General features: G+C 39.8%; 1 protein-coding gene across 2 annotated transcripts in view; it reads right to left on the reverse strand.

Moving 5' to 3' along the window:
- The window catches only part of ap3b1a (adaptor related protein complex 3 subunit beta 1a), a 93,565-nt gene that overhangs the window by 53,087 nt on the left and 15,547 nt on the right, over positions 1 to 24,931 (reverse strand). For both annotated transcript variants that reach the window (XM_022676194.2, XM_049466390.1), the window contains exons 4-16: positions 23,839 to 23,934; positions 22,009 to 22,169; positions 21,778 to 21,844; positions 12,447 to 12,629; positions 10,791 to 10,946; positions 7,587 to 7,684; positions 7,431 to 7,485; positions 6,183 to 6,254; positions 5,983 to 6,045; positions 4,582 to 4,714; positions 3,864 to 3,973; positions 3,464 to 3,640; positions 433 to 619 (exon numbers count right to left, since the gene is read on the reverse strand). In XM_022676194.2, the coding sequence (XP_022531915.2) occupies positions 433 to 619; positions 3,464 to 3,640; positions 3,864 to 3,973; positions 4,582 to 4,714; positions 5,983 to 6,045; positions 6,183 to 6,254; positions 7,431 to 7,485; positions 7,587 to 7,684; positions 10,791 to 10,946; positions 12,447 to 12,629; positions 21,778 to 21,844; positions 22,009 to 22,169; positions 23,839 to 23,934 (1,558 nt within the window). The remainder of the gene's footprint in view (positions 1 to 432; positions 620 to 3,463; positions 3,641 to 3,863; positions 3,974 to 4,581; positions 4,715 to 5,982; positions 6,046 to 6,182; positions 6,255 to 7,430; positions 7,486 to 7,586; positions 7,685 to 10,790; positions 10,947 to 12,446; positions 12,630 to 21,777; positions 21,845 to 22,008; positions 22,170 to 23,838; positions 23,935 to 24,931) is intronic.

Below are 24,931 nucleotides of genomic sequence, written 5' to 3' on the forward strand. Positions count from 1 at the left end.
TCTAAAGATTCACAATGAGGTTGACTGAAAATCTGGACTCTGTGGTGAACAATCCATGTGTGAAAATGATGATCTCATGCTCCCTGAATCACTCTTTCACAATTCCAGCACCCTGAATCCTGATATTGTTATCTTGGAATATTCCTGTGTCATCAGGGGAAAAAAAATCCATTGATGGAATAACCTGGACTATATTCAGTATTTTCAGCTGACCTCATTCTTTCAGCACATACCGTTGCTGAACCTAGAATGTACCTGACTATACTAAGATAAAATGTTCAAAATAAAACAAATGTGATTTTATTGCACTTCCCAATTTGGTTCCAACCTGACTCTATCCCACCCAAACTTGTAAAACCTGATCAAGACAGTAAAAGAAAGGGGAAGATGGTGTGCAGCCTGTGGATGAAGGTAAAGGGTAGAAAGTCATACCTTTGAAAGCAGACTGCAGCACGGGGGCAGGTTTGGGCGCTAGCAGGATGCGGCGGGCGTATTTGCTAAGAGCTCCACTCTTTTCATTTGGGACGATCAGCTGCCGGATAAAACGCGTCCGGTCTCTGATGTCGTAGCTCTGATCATATTTTCCCAGGTTTAGAATATACTGCGTCAACAGCTTAGTCTGGTGGTGGAGGGAAGGAGAAAAGAGAACATATTAAGAAGAATATTAATATCATGCAAAAATTACATCAATAAAACAATACTAAAATGGACAATTAAACAACATTTTTGAGAAGTACATGAATATACAGGGTTGGACAAGGAAACTGAAACACCTGGTTTTAGACCACAATAATTTATTGTCTCGACGGAAAGTTCTGGTGGAAACAAGAGAGTTGAGGTGCACATTGAATTCTGCCGTGATTTGGGCAGCAGGTTTTATGTTTTTTGGATACAATTCGGGTTAGCACCCAAACATCCCTTTCAGACAGCTTCCTCTTGCGTCCACAGTTAATCCTGTTGGATGCGGTTCGTCCTTCTTGGTGGTATGCTGACATTACCCCGGATACCGTGGCTCTTGATGCATCACAAAGACTTGCTGTCTTGGCCACAGATGCACCAGCAAGACGTGCACCAACAATTTGTCCTCTTTGGAACTCTGGTATCTCACCCATAATCATGTGTGCTCTTAACCTGCTAATTGAACCTTCACACTCTGCTCTTACTGGTGCAATGTGCAATTAATGAAGATTGACTTCCAGACTGGTCCAATTTAGCCATGAAACCTCCCACACTAAAATGACAGGTGTTTTAGTTTCATTGTCCAACGCCTGTAGGTGTCCTAGTTAAGCGGCTGTGAAAAGTAGGTGTGGCATTGGTTAGAGAACATTGAGCACTACAAACCAAATGGTCATAAAAAAGGTTTTAAGCTACTTTTAAGGTATATGACGCTAATTTGAAGTAGATTTGCAACAAGACAAGCCTAGACAACGATGTCCTGCAAAACAGCATTAGTAAGAAGCAGATTTGTAATGAAACATATTATAGGGAGGCCAACAATCACTTTGAAGAAGCTTCAGAGTTTACTGGAGGCATCCTGTGGGGATTAGGTTCTTCAAAGTGCACTGAGCGACAGATGGTGGCGACAGAAACAGGATCATGTTAAGGAGATGCTGTCCCTTATTGAGGATTATGTGAAGCATGGTGGCGGCAGCATCAACATCTTGTTGTAAAGATAATGTTTCTGTTTTTCGATTGACTAGTGTGATCGCTCTGAACCGTGCCCGGGCACGATACGCTAAACCGTTAACTCACTGAACAAGATGACGTCAGTGACGCGACCATGACTGAGATGACCGAGAGAGGGTGTTTTTTATGGCAGGGGTGCTGAATTCAACACAACACCGGCTAGCCCACTGAGCAGTGATTGAGTTAGGGGTGCTCGGGCACGAATTGTTTAAACATAGTGTGAGTGCAGGCCAGCGAGGAAGTGGAGAGGGGGCAGAACCGCGCTCCAGCATGATTTAACCAAACCAAGCCTTGTGTGAATACACCATTCTTTATGTTTTATACCTTTCACAGAACCCTGAATTGTGAATGGTGAATGTCCTACAGTGGATGTTCCATTCAACCGGGAGCAGAATTGCAGAAAAACGGGGGCTGAATACTACATGTATGCAAGCCTCGTTTTTGTGCAGGGTTGGCAGGGTTCTCATAGGGCCACACCTGTTTTAAGGTGAAAGATGGAGGTCTCCTCTTGCACAACATCTAGTGTGTGTGTGTGTGTGTGTGTGTGTGTGCACGCCTGAGTGTGTGTGTGTAGATTATTAAACCACCAGGGCGTAAAGAAAAGCAACATTAAAAAATAATCATGTGGCAAAGCTGCTGACGGATCTACGCTGCAGTAATGAAAACACAAAAACGGTCACACACTCACTCACCATGATGGAGAACACATATCCAAAAGGCGAGAACACACACACTCAGGAACTATCATCAAAATGTGCTTAGCCCTAGATAAATATTGCTACTGTTAAATTTTAATCTCTGCTGCTCACAAATACAAAAATATGTAGAGATTTTTTTTGCATTAAAATGTTTTATTCATATGAACCTGAGATCTATCTTTAAAAACAGCCTTTATTCCCGTGTGTCAACGTCATCTATCTGCAGGGCTGAGGAGCCAGCTACAGCTAGCAAATTTAGACCAGCAGTTTCAGATAAGCTGTAGGACTTGCTGAAGTCATGGCAGGTTAACGCTACATGATTTTAATCCAGTTTTTTAGTCGCTGACAGTTTTTCCATAGTTTTTCCATCGATGAGGGCAAATCGGGGATCTCTCAGTGCTCGCTCAGTTATATAACGGGAAGTACTGAAAGGCGCTCGCCGAGCCGTCGCCTAGTGAATGCCAACCAGTCGCAGAAGGCCAGCAAATACCTGGTATGCTAAATATCTGATCCAGTCAGTGACTGGGAGTCAAGAGCAGCAACTGCCCACAATGGGTCAATAGGATCAAGCAGAAAGAGAGAAACACAGGTCCAAAACGCATCTTCTGCATCACCAGAGCTATTTACAAAGAGTCTGACCACTTTTTGCTTCCCTGTTATTTTACTGTTAAACTCGAGAGGGAGCCTGTAAGTTGGTCCTGTATAAATGGAGGTGAATAGAGATAAAAGCTAAAAACTTTAAATTAAATGTAGTAATTATTTACTTGTTCTAAGCATTCCTAGCGCTGTTAGCTCCTATCTGATAAGATGTGCCTGCCTAGCTTCAGCTCTGCCTGTGGGCGGTCGCAAGCCAAGGTGGGCGAGGCCATGAATACTAACTCACTGGTTGACGTAGACAGGGGTGCTTTTCCTTTTTTTTTTTCTTTTTTTTTTTTTTACTAGAAAGAGGTTGAGAAAGAGTTTCATGTGCAGCATCATATACAGAGCAACTGTATATCACAAAGAAATAGAAAAAGTGGATTTTAGCGAAAGGACACATTTAAAGTACCCAGTATATTACAGTTAGTGAGCTAGGTTACCTGTTTGGAGTTGGTGAGATATAGTTTGGCTGCCAGGTTCACAGTCTGGAGCTTGACTATGTCCTCCTCACTAGTGAAGCTTTTGGCCATTTTCCTCAGAACATCAGGAGCGATCTTTGGCACGTGCTCGCAGTACTCGCCAATCAACCACAGAATACTGGCTCTCGCCATGGGAACCTGCACACAGAGCCACACACACATCAGACCATATATATATATATATACAGATTAATTATAGCACACAGAATCAGTCTCAGTAAGAGTACAGTACTTTAGAGTTTTACAATGTGCTGAAAACTGTTATGGACAAACTTCAATCCAGTATGAATAAAAAATAAATATATATGACTCTTTAAAAATAAAATAAACTGTGTGTGTGTGTGCGTTTCTGATGTCTTACTGTAATGTTGTCGAACAGCTTGGCCATGTGTTTGATGATGTCACTGTGTTGGGAAGGTTGAGTCTGCAGCAGCTTCTTAATGACCACCACACTCTCCGCCACCACCGTCTCTGAACAAACAATAATAAAAAAAGAAGGCATTTAATAAGATTTTTATTGTTTTGTTTATCTGTCTGTACTTTTATTAGCTCCCAAACAACTATCTGAAGCAGCATCACACTATAATACCCTATAATACACTATAAACCCCATCCGTTTATACAGATGTTTTACTGTTGATGATTATGGTGTCTCAGAAATTGTTTATATGGTGCTTTTGTCAGTGTGGGCAGTGTGCCAAGTCCTGCTGGAAAATGAAATCCGTATCTCCGTAAAAGTTATCAGCAGAGAGAAAGCATGAAGTGCTGTCACATTTTCTGGCTTTCCAAACCATCACTGATCATCAGTAAATTTTGCATTTCATTTGTAAATCAAGGGACCAGAGTTTGGAGGGAGAGTGGAGAGCTTCTACAATTAGTGATGGTTTGGAGATGCACCTGTATGTGTGTGAATATGTGTAAAGCTGTATGCCCATGCAGTCCTCCAGGTGGACAGTCATTTCCGGTTAAGAGTAAGCTGTGTGCTGCTGATTGGTTGCAGATAAATGGTTTAAAGTGTCTTCACAAAGACAAAAAAGAATTATTGTGTGTGTTTGTGTGTGTGTGTGTGTATGTTTTACCGTCTCTGTTGGAGAGCAGCAGCACCAGACCATTGAGGCATGTGTCTGTGATCTCTGAGATATTGGTGGCACATCTGCCGATGGCCTGGATAGTGGCAGCAGCAAACGCTTTATCCTGGCTCTTCACGTAGGTCTGAAACACATAAACACACTCTTCACATGCATCTCAAACATGATGCAACAGATAATACAGTCCTAAAATAATCTTAAAATCACGTTGACTAGGCCACTCCAAAGCTTTCATTATGGTTGGTGGATTTGCTGGTGTGCTTCAGATCACTATCATTCAGTACGATGTTCTTTTTCTAAAATTAATTCGGATAAAATGAAAGGGGACAAACACCTTCCAAAAAGTTCCACTTGACAGTCTCGTCAGTCCACAGAATATTTTCTTTTTGTGTTCTTTTTGGTCAGCAGTGATTTTTTTTTGTCTTGGAACTCTCCCATGAATATCATTTTTGACCAGTCTTGAATCATTAACACTGACCGTAACTGTGGCAAGTAAGACCTGCAGTTCTTTAAATGTTGTTCTGGGGGTTTTAAGACCTCCTGGATGATTTGTTCATGCCCTTTTAGAGTCATTTTGGTAGGCTGGTCACTTCTGGGAAGCTTCATCAGTGTTTCATGTTTTCTCCATTTGTGAATTTGAAATCGGCTTTCACTGCGGTCCACTGGAGTCCCAAAGCCTTAGAAACCTTTCCCAGACTTTGTAATCTTTTCCAGACGGATAGATGTCTCAGATTTCCTCAGATCGAGGCACAATGGGTTGCTTTTTGTGATCTTTTATGCTGCTTCATGTTATCAGACATGTTCTATTTAAGTAATTTCTTGATTCTATAGGTCTGGTAGTAGTTGATCCCAGTTAATTCATGGGGGGTTAATTCACTTTTTCAAATAGAGCCAGATTTTTTCCTTAATAAATAAATTAATCATTTAAAAACTGCTTTTTATATTTACTGAATTTACTATTTTACTATTGTCTGATTAAATTTTTTGTAAGTATTTGTCACGCAAGTATGACAAAAAAAAACAAAAAAAAACTAACAAAATCTGTAAGGGGCAAACACTTTTTCAATTAATGTTTGTAAGTGATTACAATATTAGAGTAAAGCATAGGTTTATTAGGGGGGGGGGGGGACTGTACAATTTAAAGGGGGCTCCAGGAACCTGTTGGGCCACAGTAAAGGCTATGAACTGAGCAGACTGTCTTCAAATAAGCTGTAGAGGCATGTCTAACAGTCATCAATCTCTCACCAAGAGGTACACTACCCAAAAGCAGCCTCTGAGAGCTTTTTATAGGCATCTGTGGAAGCAACTTTACTCCCTCTGGTGGAAAGACCCAGTATCTAATCAACTTTTAAAGTATACAGTGTATAAAAAAAGAAGACACAAAGACAGTACCTGGAACTCTCTGAGAATGGTGGAGATGTTGGCCTCGTTTGCCAGGTTAGTCAGTATCTCTAGCTGTGGAAACACAACCCAGAGCACGACAGTGAAACATCAGCAAGAACAAGCTCAGTAAAAACTCATACATAATGACTGAGCTCAGATGTAAACACTGAAAAAAACACTGTAAACAAGTTTTTGTTTGGTTTTATTACCTTAAGTGTTTTGAGGTGTGTAGCATCTGTCGACCTCACATAGAAGCTCTTCATAAACGGCTCAAACATGCCCTGAAATAATCAATTATCACATAATAATCTCATTAATACTTTCAATATTTGACAGAGCATTATGGTATGGTTGGTTCAATTATTTACAAGCAGGGCTTGATGATCAATTTTGGGGATGATGGTCTGGGTAGTAGTGGCCTTATGAGTAGATCTGTACTGGTATTAATGAGCAATATGGTCTGGAATGCTTCTGGTCATTATAAGCTGGAAGGATCTGGCTTTTATGAGCATTATGGTCTGGAAGGATCTGAACTGGTCATTTTGGTGATAGTAGTATAAAGCCCTATCTGGAAGGGATTGGTTTCTCAGTGGGTCCTGGGGTAATTTTCTCTTTTATGGGGGGGTCCTCTGTAATTTTATTTCCGACCAGAACGACCATGTACGTGTTTTTTTTTTTTTAACTCATGTTTAATAAAATAGCTTTTTGTCCATTGCCACACACCGTAATTACACTTTGGGTGCACGTTTCCATGGTTAGTTGGTTGGTTGTTGGGGTTTTATATATCCATACAGAGTAAAGTTGTTCAAAGGTTCTAGCATGATAAGAGAAATATATCTATATCTAAATATGTTAATATAATATTAAATTAGGTGTTTGAGGTTAAGATGTGATAAGAAATTAAAAATCTTTCCTGGTGGGTTTTTTATGGTCTTTTATGTTCTTTTCTTGCGTTTCCATGGAAATCCAAAACACAAAAAAAAACACAACAGCAGTGGAAATGGAGAAGCTACTGAACGCAATGTCACGTGACCGAAAAAAAAAAGAAAGAAAAAAAAAAAACTCACTGGTCCTCCTGTTTTTTTTTTTTTTATTGCAGTCCTGATGCAAGAGTTTTATCACCGAGTAGAAGTGTGAAATATTTTTCACAGACGTCCACCTGAGAAACTAATCCCGTCTGGATAGGGCTCAATAGTAGTAACTAGTCCTATACTAGTCATTTCCTGCAGCTCAGTACGACTCTGGTCATCATGAATGTTTTGGGCTGGCTGGCTCTGGTCATTATGTGTATTATGGTCTAAATGGTACTATTCATAATGAGTATTATGGTCTGGATTGATATGGTCGTCATCAGTCGGTCAGGAGGATACTGTTGATAATGAGTATTAGCTGGTACTTGGTAGTTTTGATACAGAGCGAACAAAGTCAGTAATTAAACAGTAGGTGTTGAACTCTACCTTTCTCTGGATCGACATAGTGGCGATGTTCTGCAGCACAACAAACTGAACCTCTCTAAGGATGACAAAGAATACTGCGTGAGTATTTACAGCACAACTTGTAATAGAAACAGTGTGTATATAAACACACACACACACACACACACACACTGTTACCTGTGGCTCCTCAGGAGGCGAACCAAAGATTTAGTGACTACGCTCACTTCATGCCTAGGGGCCAGGTGCCAGTACAGCTGTGCCACACACATCACCACCTGAGAGAGAGAAAAAGAGAGTGAGAGAGAGAGAGAGAGACGCGTAGACAAGTTAGATGGTGATAGATTAGGAAGACTTCAATGGATGTAATGATTTTATCTCCCTCAAATGACTCTGACCCCAATATCAGACTGGGACAAAAGGTTACAACACTTCAACTGTTCCACTGGAACGAGAGGAAAGAGAGAGAGAGAGAGAGAGAGAGAGAGAGTGTATGAGAGAGCGAGAAAGAGAGAGTGAGTAAGTGTGTGTGTGAGAGAGAGAGAGAAAAAAAGAGAGAGATGACGGAACAGAGCAAAGGATTTGCCATTACAGAAGTCACAGTGTGGCTCCCAATGAGATGTCATGGTTGATGGAAAATTCTTCACACAGACACACACACACACACAGAGACACAGACACATAGAGACACAGACACAGAGACACAGACACATAGAGACACAGATACAGAGACACAGACACATAGAGACACAGACACATAGAGACACAGACACATAGAGACACAGAGACACAGACACAGAGACACAGAGACACAGAGACACAGACACAGAGAGACACACAATGAGATAGACAGATACACACACAAACAGACAGATAGAGACAGATACACAGAAAGACAAACAGCCACACGGACACACATACATACACACACATATACATACATACACAGACATACACACAGACATACACACACAGACAGAAAGATACACAGACAGAGAGACACACAGACAAAGATACATACAGACACACAAAGAGAGACAGACACACAGACAGAGAGACACAGAGTCAGTCCTTGAGCTATATGGCTGATGAAAATCCAGAGTTGCTGAGAATCTGTCAGAAGGAATGAGTTTTCGGCGCTCATCTACAGTTCTTACAACAAACGTGTGTGTGTGTGTGTGTGTGTGTGTTTGAGTGTGTAAGTGTATGATGTGTTTTACATGATGGAGTTGTGTCAGGCATGGCCGTGGCTTGTCACAAATCATTCTGACGCACTGAAACCCTGCTACAAGAGCCAGAACACCTCTTTAAGTGTATACACAAACAGATATAATAATAAATATAGCCGCAAGCGGCAATCTGCGGGTTCAAGCACCAACTGGCACAATAGTGCCTACTAGAGCATAGGATGGTGATGTGGCTAATCTGATCGGAGATGCCCTGTCACATTTAGAGATTATCAAAAGTTTTTCACCTGTTATTAATTTTGAGCAGAGGCCTTTCAACATGATCAGTGCTTAAATTCACATGCAAATCTATTGAAGTTTGTAGGATAGTCATCAAGTGAGTTAGAACTAGTCAAAAGGTGTCTACATGTTATGGGTATTGATCAGGTGGCTTCAACCAGAATGTTCCCAAAGTGGTGTTGAGATTGACCTTTTAACCTTTGCAAAACAAGCTGAAATGTTTGCCCAAACAAGTTTAAATTAACACAAAGGAGTGCATTGACTGACATGACATGTAATCACAAAGTTTTTCTAAATCTAGTTCTGAATTAAATGGCACTTCATCGAGCACCAACTGGCACAATGGTGCCTACTAGAGCATAGGATGGTGATGTGTAAGAAGGTCTAACATAATTGGAGACACTCTGTCACATTTAGAAATTAGCAAAAGTCTTTCACCTGTTATTAATGTTGAGCAGAGGCACAAGGGAGTGCATGTTCTGATATGACATGTAATTACAAAGTTATTCTAAATCTAGTTCTGAATTAAATGGCACTTCATCAGAGTGATATTGTACAGAGGTCTTTAACATTGTGAGATTACGGCAAATTTACAGCAATTTAGGTTAAAAATTCCAAGGACGCACAGATTGCTTGATGCCTGGAGAGTATTGTATGTGAAATTTTCACAAATGTTTTTAATGAACATTTACCTAGAGACTCTACAGTGTGCAGCAAGACTGAAATGGAGCTGATAGGCCAAATATCCAGAGACTAGTTTCAATATAGCTATTTTCAAACAATTAGCAATTATGAATAAACAAAGCACTTTTTAAACATAGTTGTATTGACAAATTTGTCAGAGCCACTGTACTGAATATGGCAAAAAACAATTAGATGTCAAAATAGTACAGTATGATTGACATATACTATTTTTTTTGGAACAGCGCCCCCCCAGTGGCCGGATTGTTTCACCATTTTGCAGGTCACTACAGTGTCTCCACCTGAACATAACTGCCAAGTTTCATCCAGATTGGGCAATATTTAGCCTGCCAAAATGTCTGCTGAATGCTGATTGGCTGATGGTGTTCAGCCATGTTGATTGATTCAGTTGCCCTTTGAACATCCTTTAGAGGCTGTATGATAGATTCTGTATGCAAATTTTCAGCTTGCTAAGTTGCACGGTTGCTGAGAAACAGTGTTCCAAATTTAACTGTTGGAGTGAATGGGGCATATATCCGGAAGGACTAATTTGCATATGACGGCCATATTGTTTACAAATTTCAACATTTTTTTGATGAATATTGAAGGTCATGCTCTCCTGAGTATTTTGATACCAAACATGCCAGAATTGATCAAAATTCCTAGGACTAGTTTGCAAAAGTATGTTTTGCATATTATGCAAATTAGAAAAAATCTATACAGACGGAAGTGCATGGTCCAAATTGGAAAGTTGTTGGTATTGACCCAAGGAATCCATCAAAAAAGAACTTTGAATGTAGGTCTTATGGTTTTTGAGTTATTGAGAAAAATGTGAAAAATGAATTTCCTTGTTTATAGCGCCATTTTTGTTGACTTACGGTTTAGGCTGCACAACTGCTTTTTCAGAGGAAAAAGAATAATAATAATAATAAGAAGAAGAAGAAGAAGAAGAAAAATCTTAGCAAAAACAATAGGGTTCTACGCACCTTCGGTGCTTGAACCCTAATAAATATTATCTAAAAAATATATTTAAAAAAAAACGATTATAATAAACTCTTACTACCATAACTTTACCCTGACACGGTGATTTAGGCTATCCAAAAATAGTACACAAACTTCTTACTGGAAAGATGTTCTAATATTGTGCTTCTGTTGTATTTAAATATACACAAAAGTGTAGCACGGTTTGACAGGGTAGCACAACTTGACAGAACACCGGATCTCCGGATGTACTTACAGCAGTGTTTCTACTCTGCAGCAGGGGTTTGGTGCTGCGGAGCAGTAGCCTGTGATCCGGATCCATCACGTAGGGCTTCTTCTGGCCTGCACCCTCTTTCTTCTCCTCATCAGAGTCATAGAACGCTTTTTCACTGTTCTCATCAAACTCACCGTCCTATAAAACACACACAAAGTAGTGACGGAAGGAGTGTGTTTCTATGAGTGTGTGTGTGTGCATGTGTGTGTGTTCAGCTGTGTCTCTTAACATTCCATTAGTATGGAAATGTGTATTGTTAGTTTTGCTGGCAGAAAAGGCAAACCCTTCAATGCATTAAATATATTCAATTAAGGTCAATGAGAAAATTATTTTATGTTAAACTGACAGATTAAGGTCCTGTTGCAGCACCTTAATGGTTTTTAAGTCTGAACTTTGACTTGTCCGCTCTAAAATCTTCGTTTTTATTCATTTGATTTTGTGCTTGTGTAAATGTTCCATTTTGGAATATCAGTATAAGTCAAGTCCAGTTTTATAGGGGGCAATGCTTTTCCTTTCCTTTTAAAAAAAATTGGTAATTTAAAAATTATGTTTTTTGTGTTTTGTTTATTTGAGCTGCACTAAGTCAAATATATGACTAACATTACACTACTGAGATAAACTTGTCAGCAAAAAAGCTCCACTGAGGTAAATGTAGGACTAATATTACACTACTGAGATAAATTTAAGACTAAAATTGCACCGCTGAGGTAAAATTATGATTAAACTAGCTCCACTGAGGTAAGACTAGGATTTGCTGTAACTGGGTAAATTAAGACTAAAACAACACTGCTGAGGTAAAGAATATGATTAGAATAGCTGTACTGAGGTAGGTGTTGCACTAAAATCTCACTACTAAGATAACTGTATGATTTGATTAGCTCTACTGAGGTAAATTTACAACTACACTTGTACTGATATGGTATGGTATTTATTTGGAAGTAGAAAAAGTTTGTGTGTGTTTTGTTTATTTGTTGGGATGAACTAAGTACTTGCCATATTATTTGGACTAAAACAGCACTGCTGAGGCAGAACTTATGAGTCAAATAGCTCTATATGTAGGACTATAATTACACTACTGAGATAAATTTAAGATGAAAAAATATGATTAAACCTGCTCCATCTGAGGTGAAAGCAAGATTAGCTGTAATTGGGTAAAAATAAGACTAAAATTGCACTACTGAGGTAAAACTATGACTAAAAGTGCACAATGAAGGTAAATTACGGTACAAACATAATTAGAATAACTGTACTGAGGTAGAATTTTGTCTAAAATTCCACAACTAAGGAAAGTATATTACTTAAATAGCTCTTCAGGGGTAAATTTACTACTACATGTGTACTGCTATGGTATTTGTTAAATGCATTTAGCCAATTTAATTGATTTAGTGTTAGAAAAGGTGCTAAATTAATACAAATCCTGCATTTGGTCAAATGTTTAATTGTGTTTGGTTGTGGCCAATTTTAGTGCATTCCTATTTATTTGTATTACATTTGGTTGAAGGTCTGAAACAATTCTTTGTGGAAAAACATGCAAAAACAGAAGAAAACAGATGGAGGGCGCCAAATACAGTTTCACGGAACTTTATATCAAAACATTTATACAAATATCATCACTTTTTTCTTATTCCTCCCCCTCACCTCTTTCCACGGGCTGACGAACTGCGTCCTGGCGTAGCGGGTGAGCATGTTAATGATGACCACCTGTCCCCATTCCTCCACATCCATCAGCAGGTTGCACAGCTTACGGTAGTTCTTATGGATCAGATCGATCCGCTCCGGACACACCTCCTCAAACGCCATCACCACGCTGCCAGCCACCAACTACACACACACACACACAGTAAGACACACACACACTTCAGCAAGTATACGATTATTCAGATCAGTCTTATGGAACAGAAAGAAATAGAGGAGAATCTGCAGCAAATTGAAAGCTTATTAAAGGCGTCTGTGATGCGCTTCAAATGCTACACTAGTAAGTAGACAAGCATGCACAAAAAAAAACAAAGCCAAATCAAAAACGCATCACGAGGATTCCTCCTCCATCTCTCTTCACAGATACAACTGGGATACAAACAAGCTCTTTATGAAAAATCACAGCATAACAGCACACATTTCAGCCTGTAGAATTCCAGCAAATGAAAAGAACAAACACCCTGGTCAGCTCAAGCTGGTCAAACTGGCTGGGTACCAACCAATCTGACCAGGCCAGTCTAGATCCAACTAGTGCTGGACGGTTTGATCAAAAATGCATATCATGGTAGATTTGAACAGTTTCACTGTACATTGCAGTTTTTTTTTTTTTGTATGACTGGGTTTGTGACTTACTCTACTGTTAGGAGTACACTGCAATTAAAACTGTAAGTCTTTTTGGGTTTGTCTTTACCAGCTTTGCACATTTACAAACTAAGATTTCTGCCCATTCCTCTTTATAAAACAGCTTAAGCTCAGCCAAGTTGGATGGAAAGCATTTGTAAACAGCAACTTTCATGTCTTATCACATATACTCAATGCAAATTAAGACAGGGCCGTTCAAACACATGAACATTATTTGATCTAAAACATTCCACTGTAGCTCTGGCTGTATGTTTAGGGTCATTGTCTTCCTAGAAGGTGAATCCTTCCCAGTCTCAAGTCTTTTGTTGCCTTTAACAGGTTTTTTCCAGGATTGTCCTGTATTTATCTCCCACCATCTTCCCATTAACTCTGACCACCTTCTCAGTCCCTGCTGAAGAAAAAAAGCAGCTCTACAGCATGATGCTGCCACCACTATGTTTCACAGTGGTGATGGTGTGTTCAGGGTGATGAACAGTGTTGCTTTTGTTCCCTGTATAATACTTTGCATTTAGGCCAAAAGTTCAACACTGGTCTCATCTGACTACAGCACCTTTTTTACATGTTTGCTGCAACTGCAAACAGCAATTCATATATTTTTTTAACAATGGATTTCTTCTTGACACTCTTCCATATAAGCCATATTTGCTGAGCGCATGACTTATGATAGTTGTCCAGATTCTCCCACCTGAGTTGTGGATTTCTGCAGCTTCTTCAGAGTTACCATGGGCCTTTTGGCTGCTTCTCTGACTTATGCAGTACTTTGTGTTTGTCTAGCGGTTAAAATACAATAAAACAGACTTAAGTTTGTGGTTGTAAGGTGACAAAATGGGAAAAAGTTCAAGGGCTATGAATACTTTTGCAAGCCACTGCCCGAGCTCTGGCTCGATTGCGCAATTTCATTTGTCTCTTTTCTGAGTGAATAATTGTTGTTTGCTGTTGTTTTCTATTTTACTGGGATAAAAACACTCATACAGTGAGGAACAGCAGCAGGAGCTCCTCAGTTAAAGTGATGTTCTCATTCTTCACTAAAAAGGATGGAGCGTTTGACTCCACATAGCTGAGCTACCATTACCACAGTGTGTTAGCTTGTTATGCTAAGTGGCTCGCGTTATCTAGCGAGCTGTCCGTGCACTTCTTTGGCAGCGCTGTTCTACATGGCACACTGCAGCGCCTCTAGCGTTATATGAAAACTGCATACTGGCTTTAATAGACGCCAAGCACTACATCCAACATAACCAAGCCTGATCATGCTGGCTAAAGGGAATGACAATGTGGATGGCCTAGCAAGGTCCAGCTAGTTCATCAGCATGCCCAGCAAGACCAAAATCAAATGTAATAGAAACTATGCTCGGCACAACCTTGTTAACTAGCTATCCAACCAGCCCAGCGACCAACATTGCAACCACCATAAACATTAAAAACCGCCTATAATCACCTAAAACCAGTTACCAACAACCTAACATGTTGTAGACCTGCAGTTGTTTAAATGTTGTTCTGGGATCTTTTGTGACCTCCTGGATGAGTTGTCCATACCCTTTTGGAGTAGTTTTGGTAGGCCACTCACTTCTGGAATGGTTCACTAGTATTCAATGTTGTCTTCATCTGTGAATAATAGCTGTCATTGTGGTTTACTGAGGTTCCAAAGCTTTAGAAATGATTTTAGACCTTTTTCCAGACTAATTGAGGTCATGACTTTGTTTACTAATCTGTTCTTCAATTTCTTCAGATTGGGGAATAATGTTTTGCTTTTTGAAATCTTTTATCCTACTTCATGTTATCAGACATGTTCTGTTGAAGTGATTTCTTGATTCTACAGGTCTGGCAGTAATTGGGCCAGGTTGTGGTTAGCAACATTGAACTGAATTGATGCTATATAATGCACTCTGAATACAGGATTTATAAGAAGCTTTATGGAAGCACCTTTCAGAAAACACTTTCTCTCTTTCTTATATTCATGTAAGACGCGGCCTGAACAGAAGGAACACGGAATCATTTTGGTCATTCTGTGGTAGAGAGAGAGAGAGAGAGAGATGGAGAGAAAGAGCAAGAGAGATGGAAATTTGCCATAGCAGGAGATGCTGTGCGATTTGAGAGGAGATTGTCATGGTTACCCATCGTCACGGAAACGTGTGCCTGCATTCGTTGGCTGAGCAAGCCACAGCCTTCAGCCCAGTGCAGAACACACTTCCCAAACACACACACATACAAAAAGTATTAGCTTAAAGATTTAAAAAAAACTACTGTATTTGGGTAACCGTCAAATCATCAGATCATTACATTGTTTTTGGCAAATGTGAGATGGGCTGTTGTGTTCTTTTTGCTCAGCCGTGTTTTTTTTTTTGCCTTGGAGCTCTCTCATAGATACCATATTCAACCAGTCTCTTTCTTATTATTGAATCAAGAACACAGACCTTAACTGATACAAGTGAGACCTGCCATTGTTTAAATGTTGTTCCGTGTTTTTTGAGACCTCCTGGATGAGTTGTCCATGCCCTTCTGGAGTAATTTTGATAGGCAGGTCACCCCTGGGCAAGTTCACCAGTGTTCCATTTTTTCTCTATTTGTGAATAATAGCTCTCATTGTGGTTCACTGGAGTCCCAGATACTTAAAAATTACGTTGTAACCTTTTCCAGACTGATAGATGATCAATGGACTTTGGTTTCCTCATCTGTTTTTGATTTTCTTCAAATCAGGGCTGTGTTGCTTTTTGAGATATTTTATCCTACTTCATGTTGTCAGCAATGTCAGGTTTTATTTAAGTGATTTCTTGATTCTACAGGTCTGGCAGTAATCAGGCCTGGTTGTGCTTAGCAAAATTTAACTCCTCTTTAAAATTTAAGTATGACAAAAAAGCAAAACTGGTCAAAATGTCAATCAAAATGTGTTTTTGATATTTCTAGTGGCCTGATCAATTCATGTTATGGTAATGATTTTGAAATTAGCTATATTATATCCAGTTCCACCGGCTCAATAACATCAATCAGTGCTTGGGCCCGATGGTTGTCATTGGCACTTTATATTGAAGGCTTACGACAGTCCATAAAATCAAAGAGGTTCTATATCAACTTCAATTGAAAGTTTAATTATTTTTTGATTGGTTCTTGGTTACTAATATGCTTAGTCCAAACATGCTTTTATCTAGTGATGACCTGTTGGCCTGGTGACCTTGCCCAGGGGTGACCTGCATCAGAATTACTCCAAAAGGGCATGGAGAACTCATCCAGGAGGTCACAAAAGAACCCAGAACAACATGACATGTATCAGTTAAGGTCAGTGTTCTTGATATAATAATGCTTTTCATAGTTTCATAGTTTCATTTTTTGATTGGTTCTTGGTTACTAAGAGTCATTTGCACACTTTAACCCGTTCTCTCACACCATTAGATCCATCTCTACGCAATCTTTTTCCTGCACTATAGTAGATAATCCTTTAACACCACCAACCTGCAGAACTGAGGCATGAATTTCCTCCACACTGCTATTTAGCACCTCCCTCCCAAAACCATTTCACCTGATACCACCAGTGCTGGCAAGGTAAAGGCTAACACGATCCAACACTAACCCCCAACCATCCCTCCTCCCTCCCCCTCAAATCGCTCGCACCAAACTTTAGCTCAGTGTTAATGAATGAGTATGAAGCTCATCTGGCCGTGCAGGCAGTTCAATTATAAAAGCACCAAATGGAATCAAAACAAACAGATGTTATGAATCTGGCAACCTGTGCAGCTAATCTACAGCACACTACTCACTTAGGGTAATGAGAGCGAGCGAGCGTGTGAGAGAGAGAGAGAGCGTGAGAGAGAGAGAGAGAGAGAGATTTAAAGTAAGTAAACAAGTGAAAGAGGTTGAGGCATTGATATGCTATGTATCACCTACACCTTTGCTGGTATCACACAATACAGTATATAATGGGTTGGTTTTTCTAGCACTGGACTATACAGCAGTATGAATAGAGATTCTACATGTACAGAGATATGTACTCTAGAACTATGCTTTAATTCCAGTCTGGGAAACTGTTCCTTTAATTAGATACTCCTAAATAGCCATTTCACCTCGTAGATGAGTTTTTGTTGGTCATCCTATTGTCCTTCATTATTGCTCACAGAATGCTACCCACGGCATGCTGTCGACTGTATTTTTCTGTTTGGTGGAATATGCTCAGTCCAGCAGTGACACTGGGATGTTTAAAAACTGTGCCTGATCATCTTGAACCAACGAAACACACATTAAAGCTGTCCTTCCACTAAAATTCAAAGAACATTTTTCTTGTTCTTTGTGAAATACAATAGGTCTCTCTGAGTTGTATATGGAGGCTGAATATGAAACTGTTCTTCAATTCTCATTGTCTGCAGCAGCTAGTTAAAGGAAATGTACAGAAAAACGAGTTGATCAGGAAAAGCTCTGTCGACTATATCAACTCGTGAGATCATAATCTTGCCCACCTTGGCTCAGGACCACCCACCGGCAGCACTAAAGTCGGGCTTCAGCCAACACGGTCATCTTACAGCTCTGTTTACACCAGATAGTTAGTGTTAATTATATTGTGTAAGTAACTAAGGTTTAAATCGGATCTCCGGTTGATTCCAGAGGTTGTCCGCTCGGCCGCGGGGAGAGTGGCGCTTGGGTGGTCATCCTTCACTCACACCGCAGCACTGATAAGGTTTCGGCACCAAGAGTTTAAGAGTTAAATTTACCTAGCACTCCGTGATATATTTTTACAACTAAGGCTGTATCTTGGAAAACAGGTATGCATTCTCTGCTGCAGTGCTGTTAGCCAATCAGAGGCGACATGTTTGCATGTATGAATATTCATGAGCAAGAGCCGAAATCCTGTCTTTCTTCAGATAACTCTAATTCAGGTGATCTAAAGCAGAGTTATACAGAAACATCAGAGCACTTTTTTTTTCCACAATAAACATCTCACATGGCATTTATTCATACTAGAGACCACAATTAGACATTTTAAAATGAATGGAAAAAACTAAGGAATGAGACACCTCAGGTCAATAAACCACCACTATCCACTATGCCAGCGTCACTGCAGTGCTGAGTAGGTGAACCACCACCTAAATAATACCCTGTCGATCTGTTGATCCAAACATGCTTTTATCTAGTGATGGTCCAATGCCTATCAAAATTACTCCAAACGGGCATGGACAACTGAGAGGTCAGAAAAGAACCTAGAGCAATAGTTAAAGAACTGCAGGTCTCACCTGCCTCAGTTAAGGTCAGTGTTCTTGATTCAATTATAAGAATGGGAGTGGGCAAAAATGGAATTAATAGAAGATTGAGCCAATGTACTGGAATCAAGACTGATCCATGTATGTGTATATATGTGTATGTGTATTTTAATATATTAGCTCTATTTTGCCAAATACACCCAACCAGTGCTTGGGCCTGATGACTACCACTGGCACTGAATTTTGAAGGCTTGTGTCAGTCCGAAGAAATCAATGTGTTCTGTACATCAATTTCAGATGAACGTTTATTATTTCCTAATTGTCTTGGATTACATTTGAACCCTTGATTTCCCACTACAAATAAAAACTACAAAGAAAAAGGAAAATAGTAAAGTACGGAGAGAAACATAAGGACTATATCTATAGACTACGTATAGAAAACATCTATGTATTTACCAACCTGGCTAAAAAATTATTTATCTACCTATCTTTTCACTCTCACAGCTACTAACCGATCTACGTTCCTATTTATCTATCCATCTATCCTGATGATATTAATGTGTAATGGGTAAAATGCATCAAAAAAGTTGTGATAATTGTGGGATTTATGATATTAAACTGCAAATAAAGGAAAAAAAGAATGAGGGAGAGAGGAAGATGAGGCCTTAGCCTCAGGACTTTCCATGTGTTTCATTGTTTCTGTTGTTTTTCTTTTTCCACTTCCCTTTCAATTAGTCAATACTGAATGAAATAGGTCTTTCCTCGATCGCCCATCAGAGCGACCTGCTCTCCTTTTTTCTTTCTTTCTCTCTCTCTCTCTCTACCATCAACATCACCACCCCCACCCCCTCTCACAACACTCTCCTCACCCCCCTCCAATCCACCCAAAACCCCTATAGCCTATAGCCATCTCCACAGCCTGACAACACCTTAATGGAAAGCCACACTAAGCAAATGGCTCCTCTAATAACAATAAATTTCCTATAAAATTATAAAGGGGGGGGGGGGGGGGGGGGATCTGCTTTCCCTCCACCGGGCAGTCATGAATTCTAATTAAGGAACAGGGAATGCTGGGTCATCAGAGACATCGTAGACATTGCCACGGCAACAGCGCCAAGATTGATGCTACGCCTGCTGGTCGGACAATGCTAAGCCAACACACACACACACACACACACACTTATTTCCTTAAAGGGATGAGTGCATTGCATTCACCTGTCTCCCTATAAGAGGAGAGGCGGGTCTGAATGAAGGCGAACGTGGACGGGGACATTTATCTTTTAGCAAAGAAATAATAGATTCATCACACTGAAGAAGGACACACACACACACACACACACACACACCATTACCTTAAACACTGAACGCACACTTCAGTTCTCAGTCATTTGTAAAGCCTGTGCACCCGTCAGAGCGTCCCGATCGTAAACAGCGCAGCAGCTCTTACACACTTATAGAAAACACACACACCTACACACACTTACACACACACACACCTTAAACAAGCAGATAAGCTGAGGGCAATAAGAGCAGCAGAGAGCAGCAGAAAGCTGCAATAAATGTGAATAAGGGATTAAGGGCACAAGGTATAGAGAAAAAGGCCACAGGACACAAAAAAATAAACATTAATGTGTAAACAGGGAAAACTGTATATAGCAGAGTATAATGTAAACAGAATTAGAGCAAAGACATAGAAGAGTTTATAAGGAATTAGATAATTAGGGTAGAGGGAAAAGTGAATTAACAGAAACACAGCATAGGGAATAAACACTGAAAAGTTGCCTTTCCCTTAATTTTGCCACTTTTTTCACCAGTGTATAAATAAAATAGCCTAAAATAATGTTGTCTTGTTTTAATACATAAAAGCAAATCACAAAACTATAATTAATTTTTTTTTTCCTCCCAAATGATTAATAAATATGGTCATATTACTTTCATCATTCAATATTTTTATTTGCCCCAAAAACTGATGGTCATCAAAAATGTCATTGCTCTGTATTAATTACTCAGTCATTTTATTTATTTGGCCGAACACAGAAACAGTTTTGCCATTTTGGATGATTTTTTTTTTGTTTGTTTCAAATAAATAAAGAATACAGAACTAGGGCAAAAAGCATAGGTAGTCATGTAAAATATATTATGGTAGAGGACACAGGAAAACTAGCAAAGAAAGTAAGAAAATAGAAGAAAATAGCATAGAAAATATGAAAAACGTTCAGTGAAAATCAGTGAAGACAGAAGATAAAGTAGGCTAACTGCCCAGAAAATTAGGGTATATGGCATAGGGAATAAAGGCATAATTTATTAGAAATTATCCAAGAGATCAGAGGAAGTAGCTGCCCAGTGTTTTAGAGTATTGGGTAGTGCTGGGTGGTAACTGGTCGTATGGATGCTGGTCTAGTGCTGTCCTGCCTGGAGAGAAATGAGAACAGTATCTGAGGAGCTCCTGCTGCTGCTCCTCACTTTACGCATGTTTTATCCGAGTAAAATAGAAAAACAGCAGCAAACGGCAATTGTTCACTCAGAAAAGAGAGGAATGGAACTGCACTTTCATTTTGTTTTATTCAGCACAAAAGATAAAACTCCATAAAACTCTGGATATGAGGAGCAAAAAAAGCTTCAATAGCAATGCAATCCAATGAATTTAGGCATAACATTATAAATTGATATTAATCTTGTGTTTTACTTGTGCAATAGAGCATTTGAGCAATATTTCTTTTGAATTTTTAAACAATAAGTTTTTTAGGCCTGTTTATAGTGTTTATGGAACAATATGGAACTATTATATTATATCTACTCCTAACAGTAAAGTAAGTCGCAAACCTATCTAAAAGCCCAGTCATGAAAAAACAAAAAAAAACTAAAAATATTGTGATATACCTTGAAACCGTCAAAATGTTAAAAAATACAATGATATACATTTTTGGTCATATCACCCAGGACAAGTATTAAGAGAATTAAGAATTAAGAGAATTAACCCAGAGATCAGAAGGAGTAACCACCCGGCGAATTACGGAAAAGGCATATGGAGTAGCCCACAGATCCAGGCCAGAAAGATAAACTGCTGGTTTAGTAATAATGCATTATGGAAGAGAGGAAATAAAAAGCTTATTTTAAGTATTATCTTCTCATTCAGGCAGAGGAGAACTGGGGAAAAGGTGACCAGGCCAAAACACACTACCTCATTACATGTTTATGGTACAGGTACAGCGCTTTCCTGTTCTGAACTGATGCAAATGTGAGCAGTCCAGAAAAGACAGAGGTTAGGAAAAACATTTAGCTACAGTGCCCTCTGGTGGTCTTGCTGTGTAATCACACAATTGATGATTTTATATCCTGAAAAGTTGATTTATTTTTAAAAAAGTATTCATTTTTATAGTATTTACACTTTACCATCTTCACCATATACACGCGATTCATTCGAAATGAATGAGTGGAAAAGCTGAACTCACTGTGCTTTTGTCCTTCAGCAGTTTCTCAATCACTTCTATGAGGTGCTCCTTCTGATCTGCATCCAGACTGAGAGAGAGAGAGAGAGAGAGAGAGAGAGAGAGAGAGAAAGAGAGAGAAAGAGAGAGAAAGAGAGAGAGAGAGAGAGAGAGAGAGAGAGAGAGAGAGAGAGAGTTTATGAAGTTACACAAAAACTAAGCAAACATTTGGTGTGTGTTTGGTGGTGTGTCTACCTGTAGAGTTTCTGTATGGCGTGTGCAGATGTTTTCCTGACGTAAGGTGAAAGGTCAGAGGCGGCTTCTTTGATGGCCAGCATCATGATGGGGACGATGATGGGCACTCGGATGCTGGACAGCACCCTAAGAGCACTCGCCCTAATCAGCTGATTTGGGTCCTAAACACAAACATACAATCAGAGAGAGCAAGAGAGAGAGTGAAAGAGAGCGAAAGAGAGAGAGAGAGAGAGAGAAAAACATACAATAAAAGATGATCAAAATCTTTCACATGACCCCATCAGTAAAGTTCAGAAATTTCAGTCATTGTGTGGTTGTATAAAATTTTAAAGGCATAATAAAAAAGGACACAAGGAATAAGGATAGGGGTATAGGGCAGGGGTCGGAAATTGGCGGCCTACGGGCCTGTAACATCTGGCCCGTGAGGTTGTTTGAACTACTATGAATGATAATGAGAAAAATAAATAAATAAAATGCTTCTCTGGTGAACTTTTGTTTACATCCCTCCCCTGTTTCTCTGTTGTGCTCGGCGTGACTTTAGTTTCCGCCCGTTCTCTTTTTTTCCACCCGTTCTTTGGCTCCCTATCTACTTATTAAGGCGTTTTTTTCCCGGCCATGTCCCAATTCATTCACTAGCTGGGGCAGCGGTAGTGTATTGGATTGTGACCCTGGCGACACAGGTTCAGGTTTTTTTTCTTGGGTTTACCTGCTTCGAGATCAACTGGGGTCAACAACCCTCTGGGCTGAAGAGCTACTAGTCTGTAGCACTCCATCCCATTACACTTCATTTTCCAAAACAGATCTTTTTTTTTGTGGCCAGCCGTGTAATGGCTTGGAAACTAACTTAATTGCCGACCCCTGGTAAAGGGCATATGGGACTATGGGTAGAGGGTACATAGGAATAAGGACGCAGGGTTTACAGGAGAGGGTACAGGGCATGCGGAACAAAAGCACAGGGTATATAACGCACAATACATAAGGGGCAGGAGACCAATGCTTAAGGGTCAAACATAAAGGCATAAAGGGCAAGGGCACATGATGTGGGACAAGAACATAGAATATATAGGACCAAGAGCCAAGAGCACAGGCATACAGGGTAGGGAAAGAAGACATATGGTGTAAGAGTACAGGGCATACATGGTAAGGAGTACAGAACACGTGCACAGAATATATGGGGAAAATGCTCAAGGGCACAGGGCATACAGGACAAAGGCAGAGTATATACAGAACAGTGCACAGGGTTTATACACTTTTTAACCAATAAATGTCCCTGATTTTTATGACTTTTCATGACCATACACTTTTTAAAACAGTGCAGACATGGACAATAAAACCAAAAATCGCTATTTTCCAGGTTTTTCATGAGTGCATACAGGAAAGTGCACAACAAGACAAGGCCAGGAGGCAAAAGAGGCAAACACACAAAATGCACAGAACAAGGGTAAATAAAGGGTAAATAAGACAAGGGGCACAGGCACACAGGATATAAGGGGCAAGAGAACAAGGGCACAGGACAAGGGGCATAAGTGGAAGGGGACTAGGCCTAGGCCTTATGGAACAAGGGTACACAGGACACAGGACAAGCTCATAGGACAAAAATAAACAGTATATATCAGGGCTCAGGGCACAGTTCACAAAGGGAAATGCCACATGGAACACTGCAAAAGGACACAAGGGTATATGGGCATATGAGACAAGAACCAATGGCATAGGGGACAAAGGCACATGGTAAATGAAACAAACAAAAAAACTAAGCATAAGTGATAAAGGGCAGAGAGCACAGGGTTAATGGATGGGAAAGAAGAGGGCGGGGCAGAAGATGGCACTTACCTTCAGGGCACGCTGAAAGGTGCTAATTGACAGCAGGGCAAGATCCTGCTGTTCTTCCGCATACCTGACCAGGTACACATACACCAGTTTCTTCAGCTGCAATATACAAACACACAATGAAAACACATATGTAGATGAAAATCAGCTCAGAAAGGAGCATTCCACTGTGTTCATACTGCAACTAATGAATATTTTGTTAGTCGACTAATCAGCCGATTATCTCTCTGTTCAGTCAATTAGTCAACGATTATTTCTACCATTTTCTTCATATTTGCTTGCTGTGAGAATGGCTCACTTCAAAATGATAGAAACAGATAACGTAATTTAAATGCCGTAGAAATGTCCAGAACATTTAAACGCCATTTAACACTTCAGACCCTGCATCCATTTCAATGAACATATTTTTTTTTCTTTATTTTTAAATGTTTTGTTGCACATAACACTGTTTACGAGCTGTTGGCCATCAGAATAGACCATGAAACAGCCAATAAACAACTTTATAAACCAATGAAACAGTAACTTGGCCCCAAGGAGCCCACTGCACTGGAAAAACAGTCAGTTAGTACTCAAATTACCAGCTTTTTTTTTTTTTTTTTTACAAATTTAATGTGATTTAGAACACTTTTTTATTATATTACTGTTTAGGGATGATTAATGAAATAAAAATATGAAATATACTGGCTTTCTATGCAATTTCTCCCACTGTGTTTCTGTTCACAGTAATTTGTGTAGTGCTTTAAATGAACAATTAAATTTGAAGCAAAATAAACACTTGAAGACGACACATTTTTATAATAGACATAGCCGATTATATCAACTAATCGTTACTGCTCTACTTTTCATATAACAAAGTTCAGCTATGATGTTTTAAAACTAACAGGGCCCTATAAACAAAGTGGAGGACACACTACGAGCCGAGCCGCTCACACTCCTCCACAGGCTGGGTTTCGGGGGTCAAAGATAAGCCCCTTGATAATTGCGTCCAGCTCTCGGGGTGACGGGGGGCCGCCGGCGGGCAGAAAGTTACGGCCAGGCGTTCCATCATCATCACCACGCCGATTAACGGCAAAACGAAACACATCAGTCACTTCAT

The sequence above is a fragment of the Astyanax mexicanus genome, chromosome 17 (assembly GCF_023375975.1).
Source record: "Astyanax mexicanus isolate ESR-SI-001 chromosome 17, AstMex3_surface, whole genome shotgun sequence".
Classification (NCBI taxonomy): Eukaryota; Metazoa; Chordata; class Actinopteri; order Characiformes; family Acestrorhamphidae; genus Astyanax; species Astyanax mexicanus.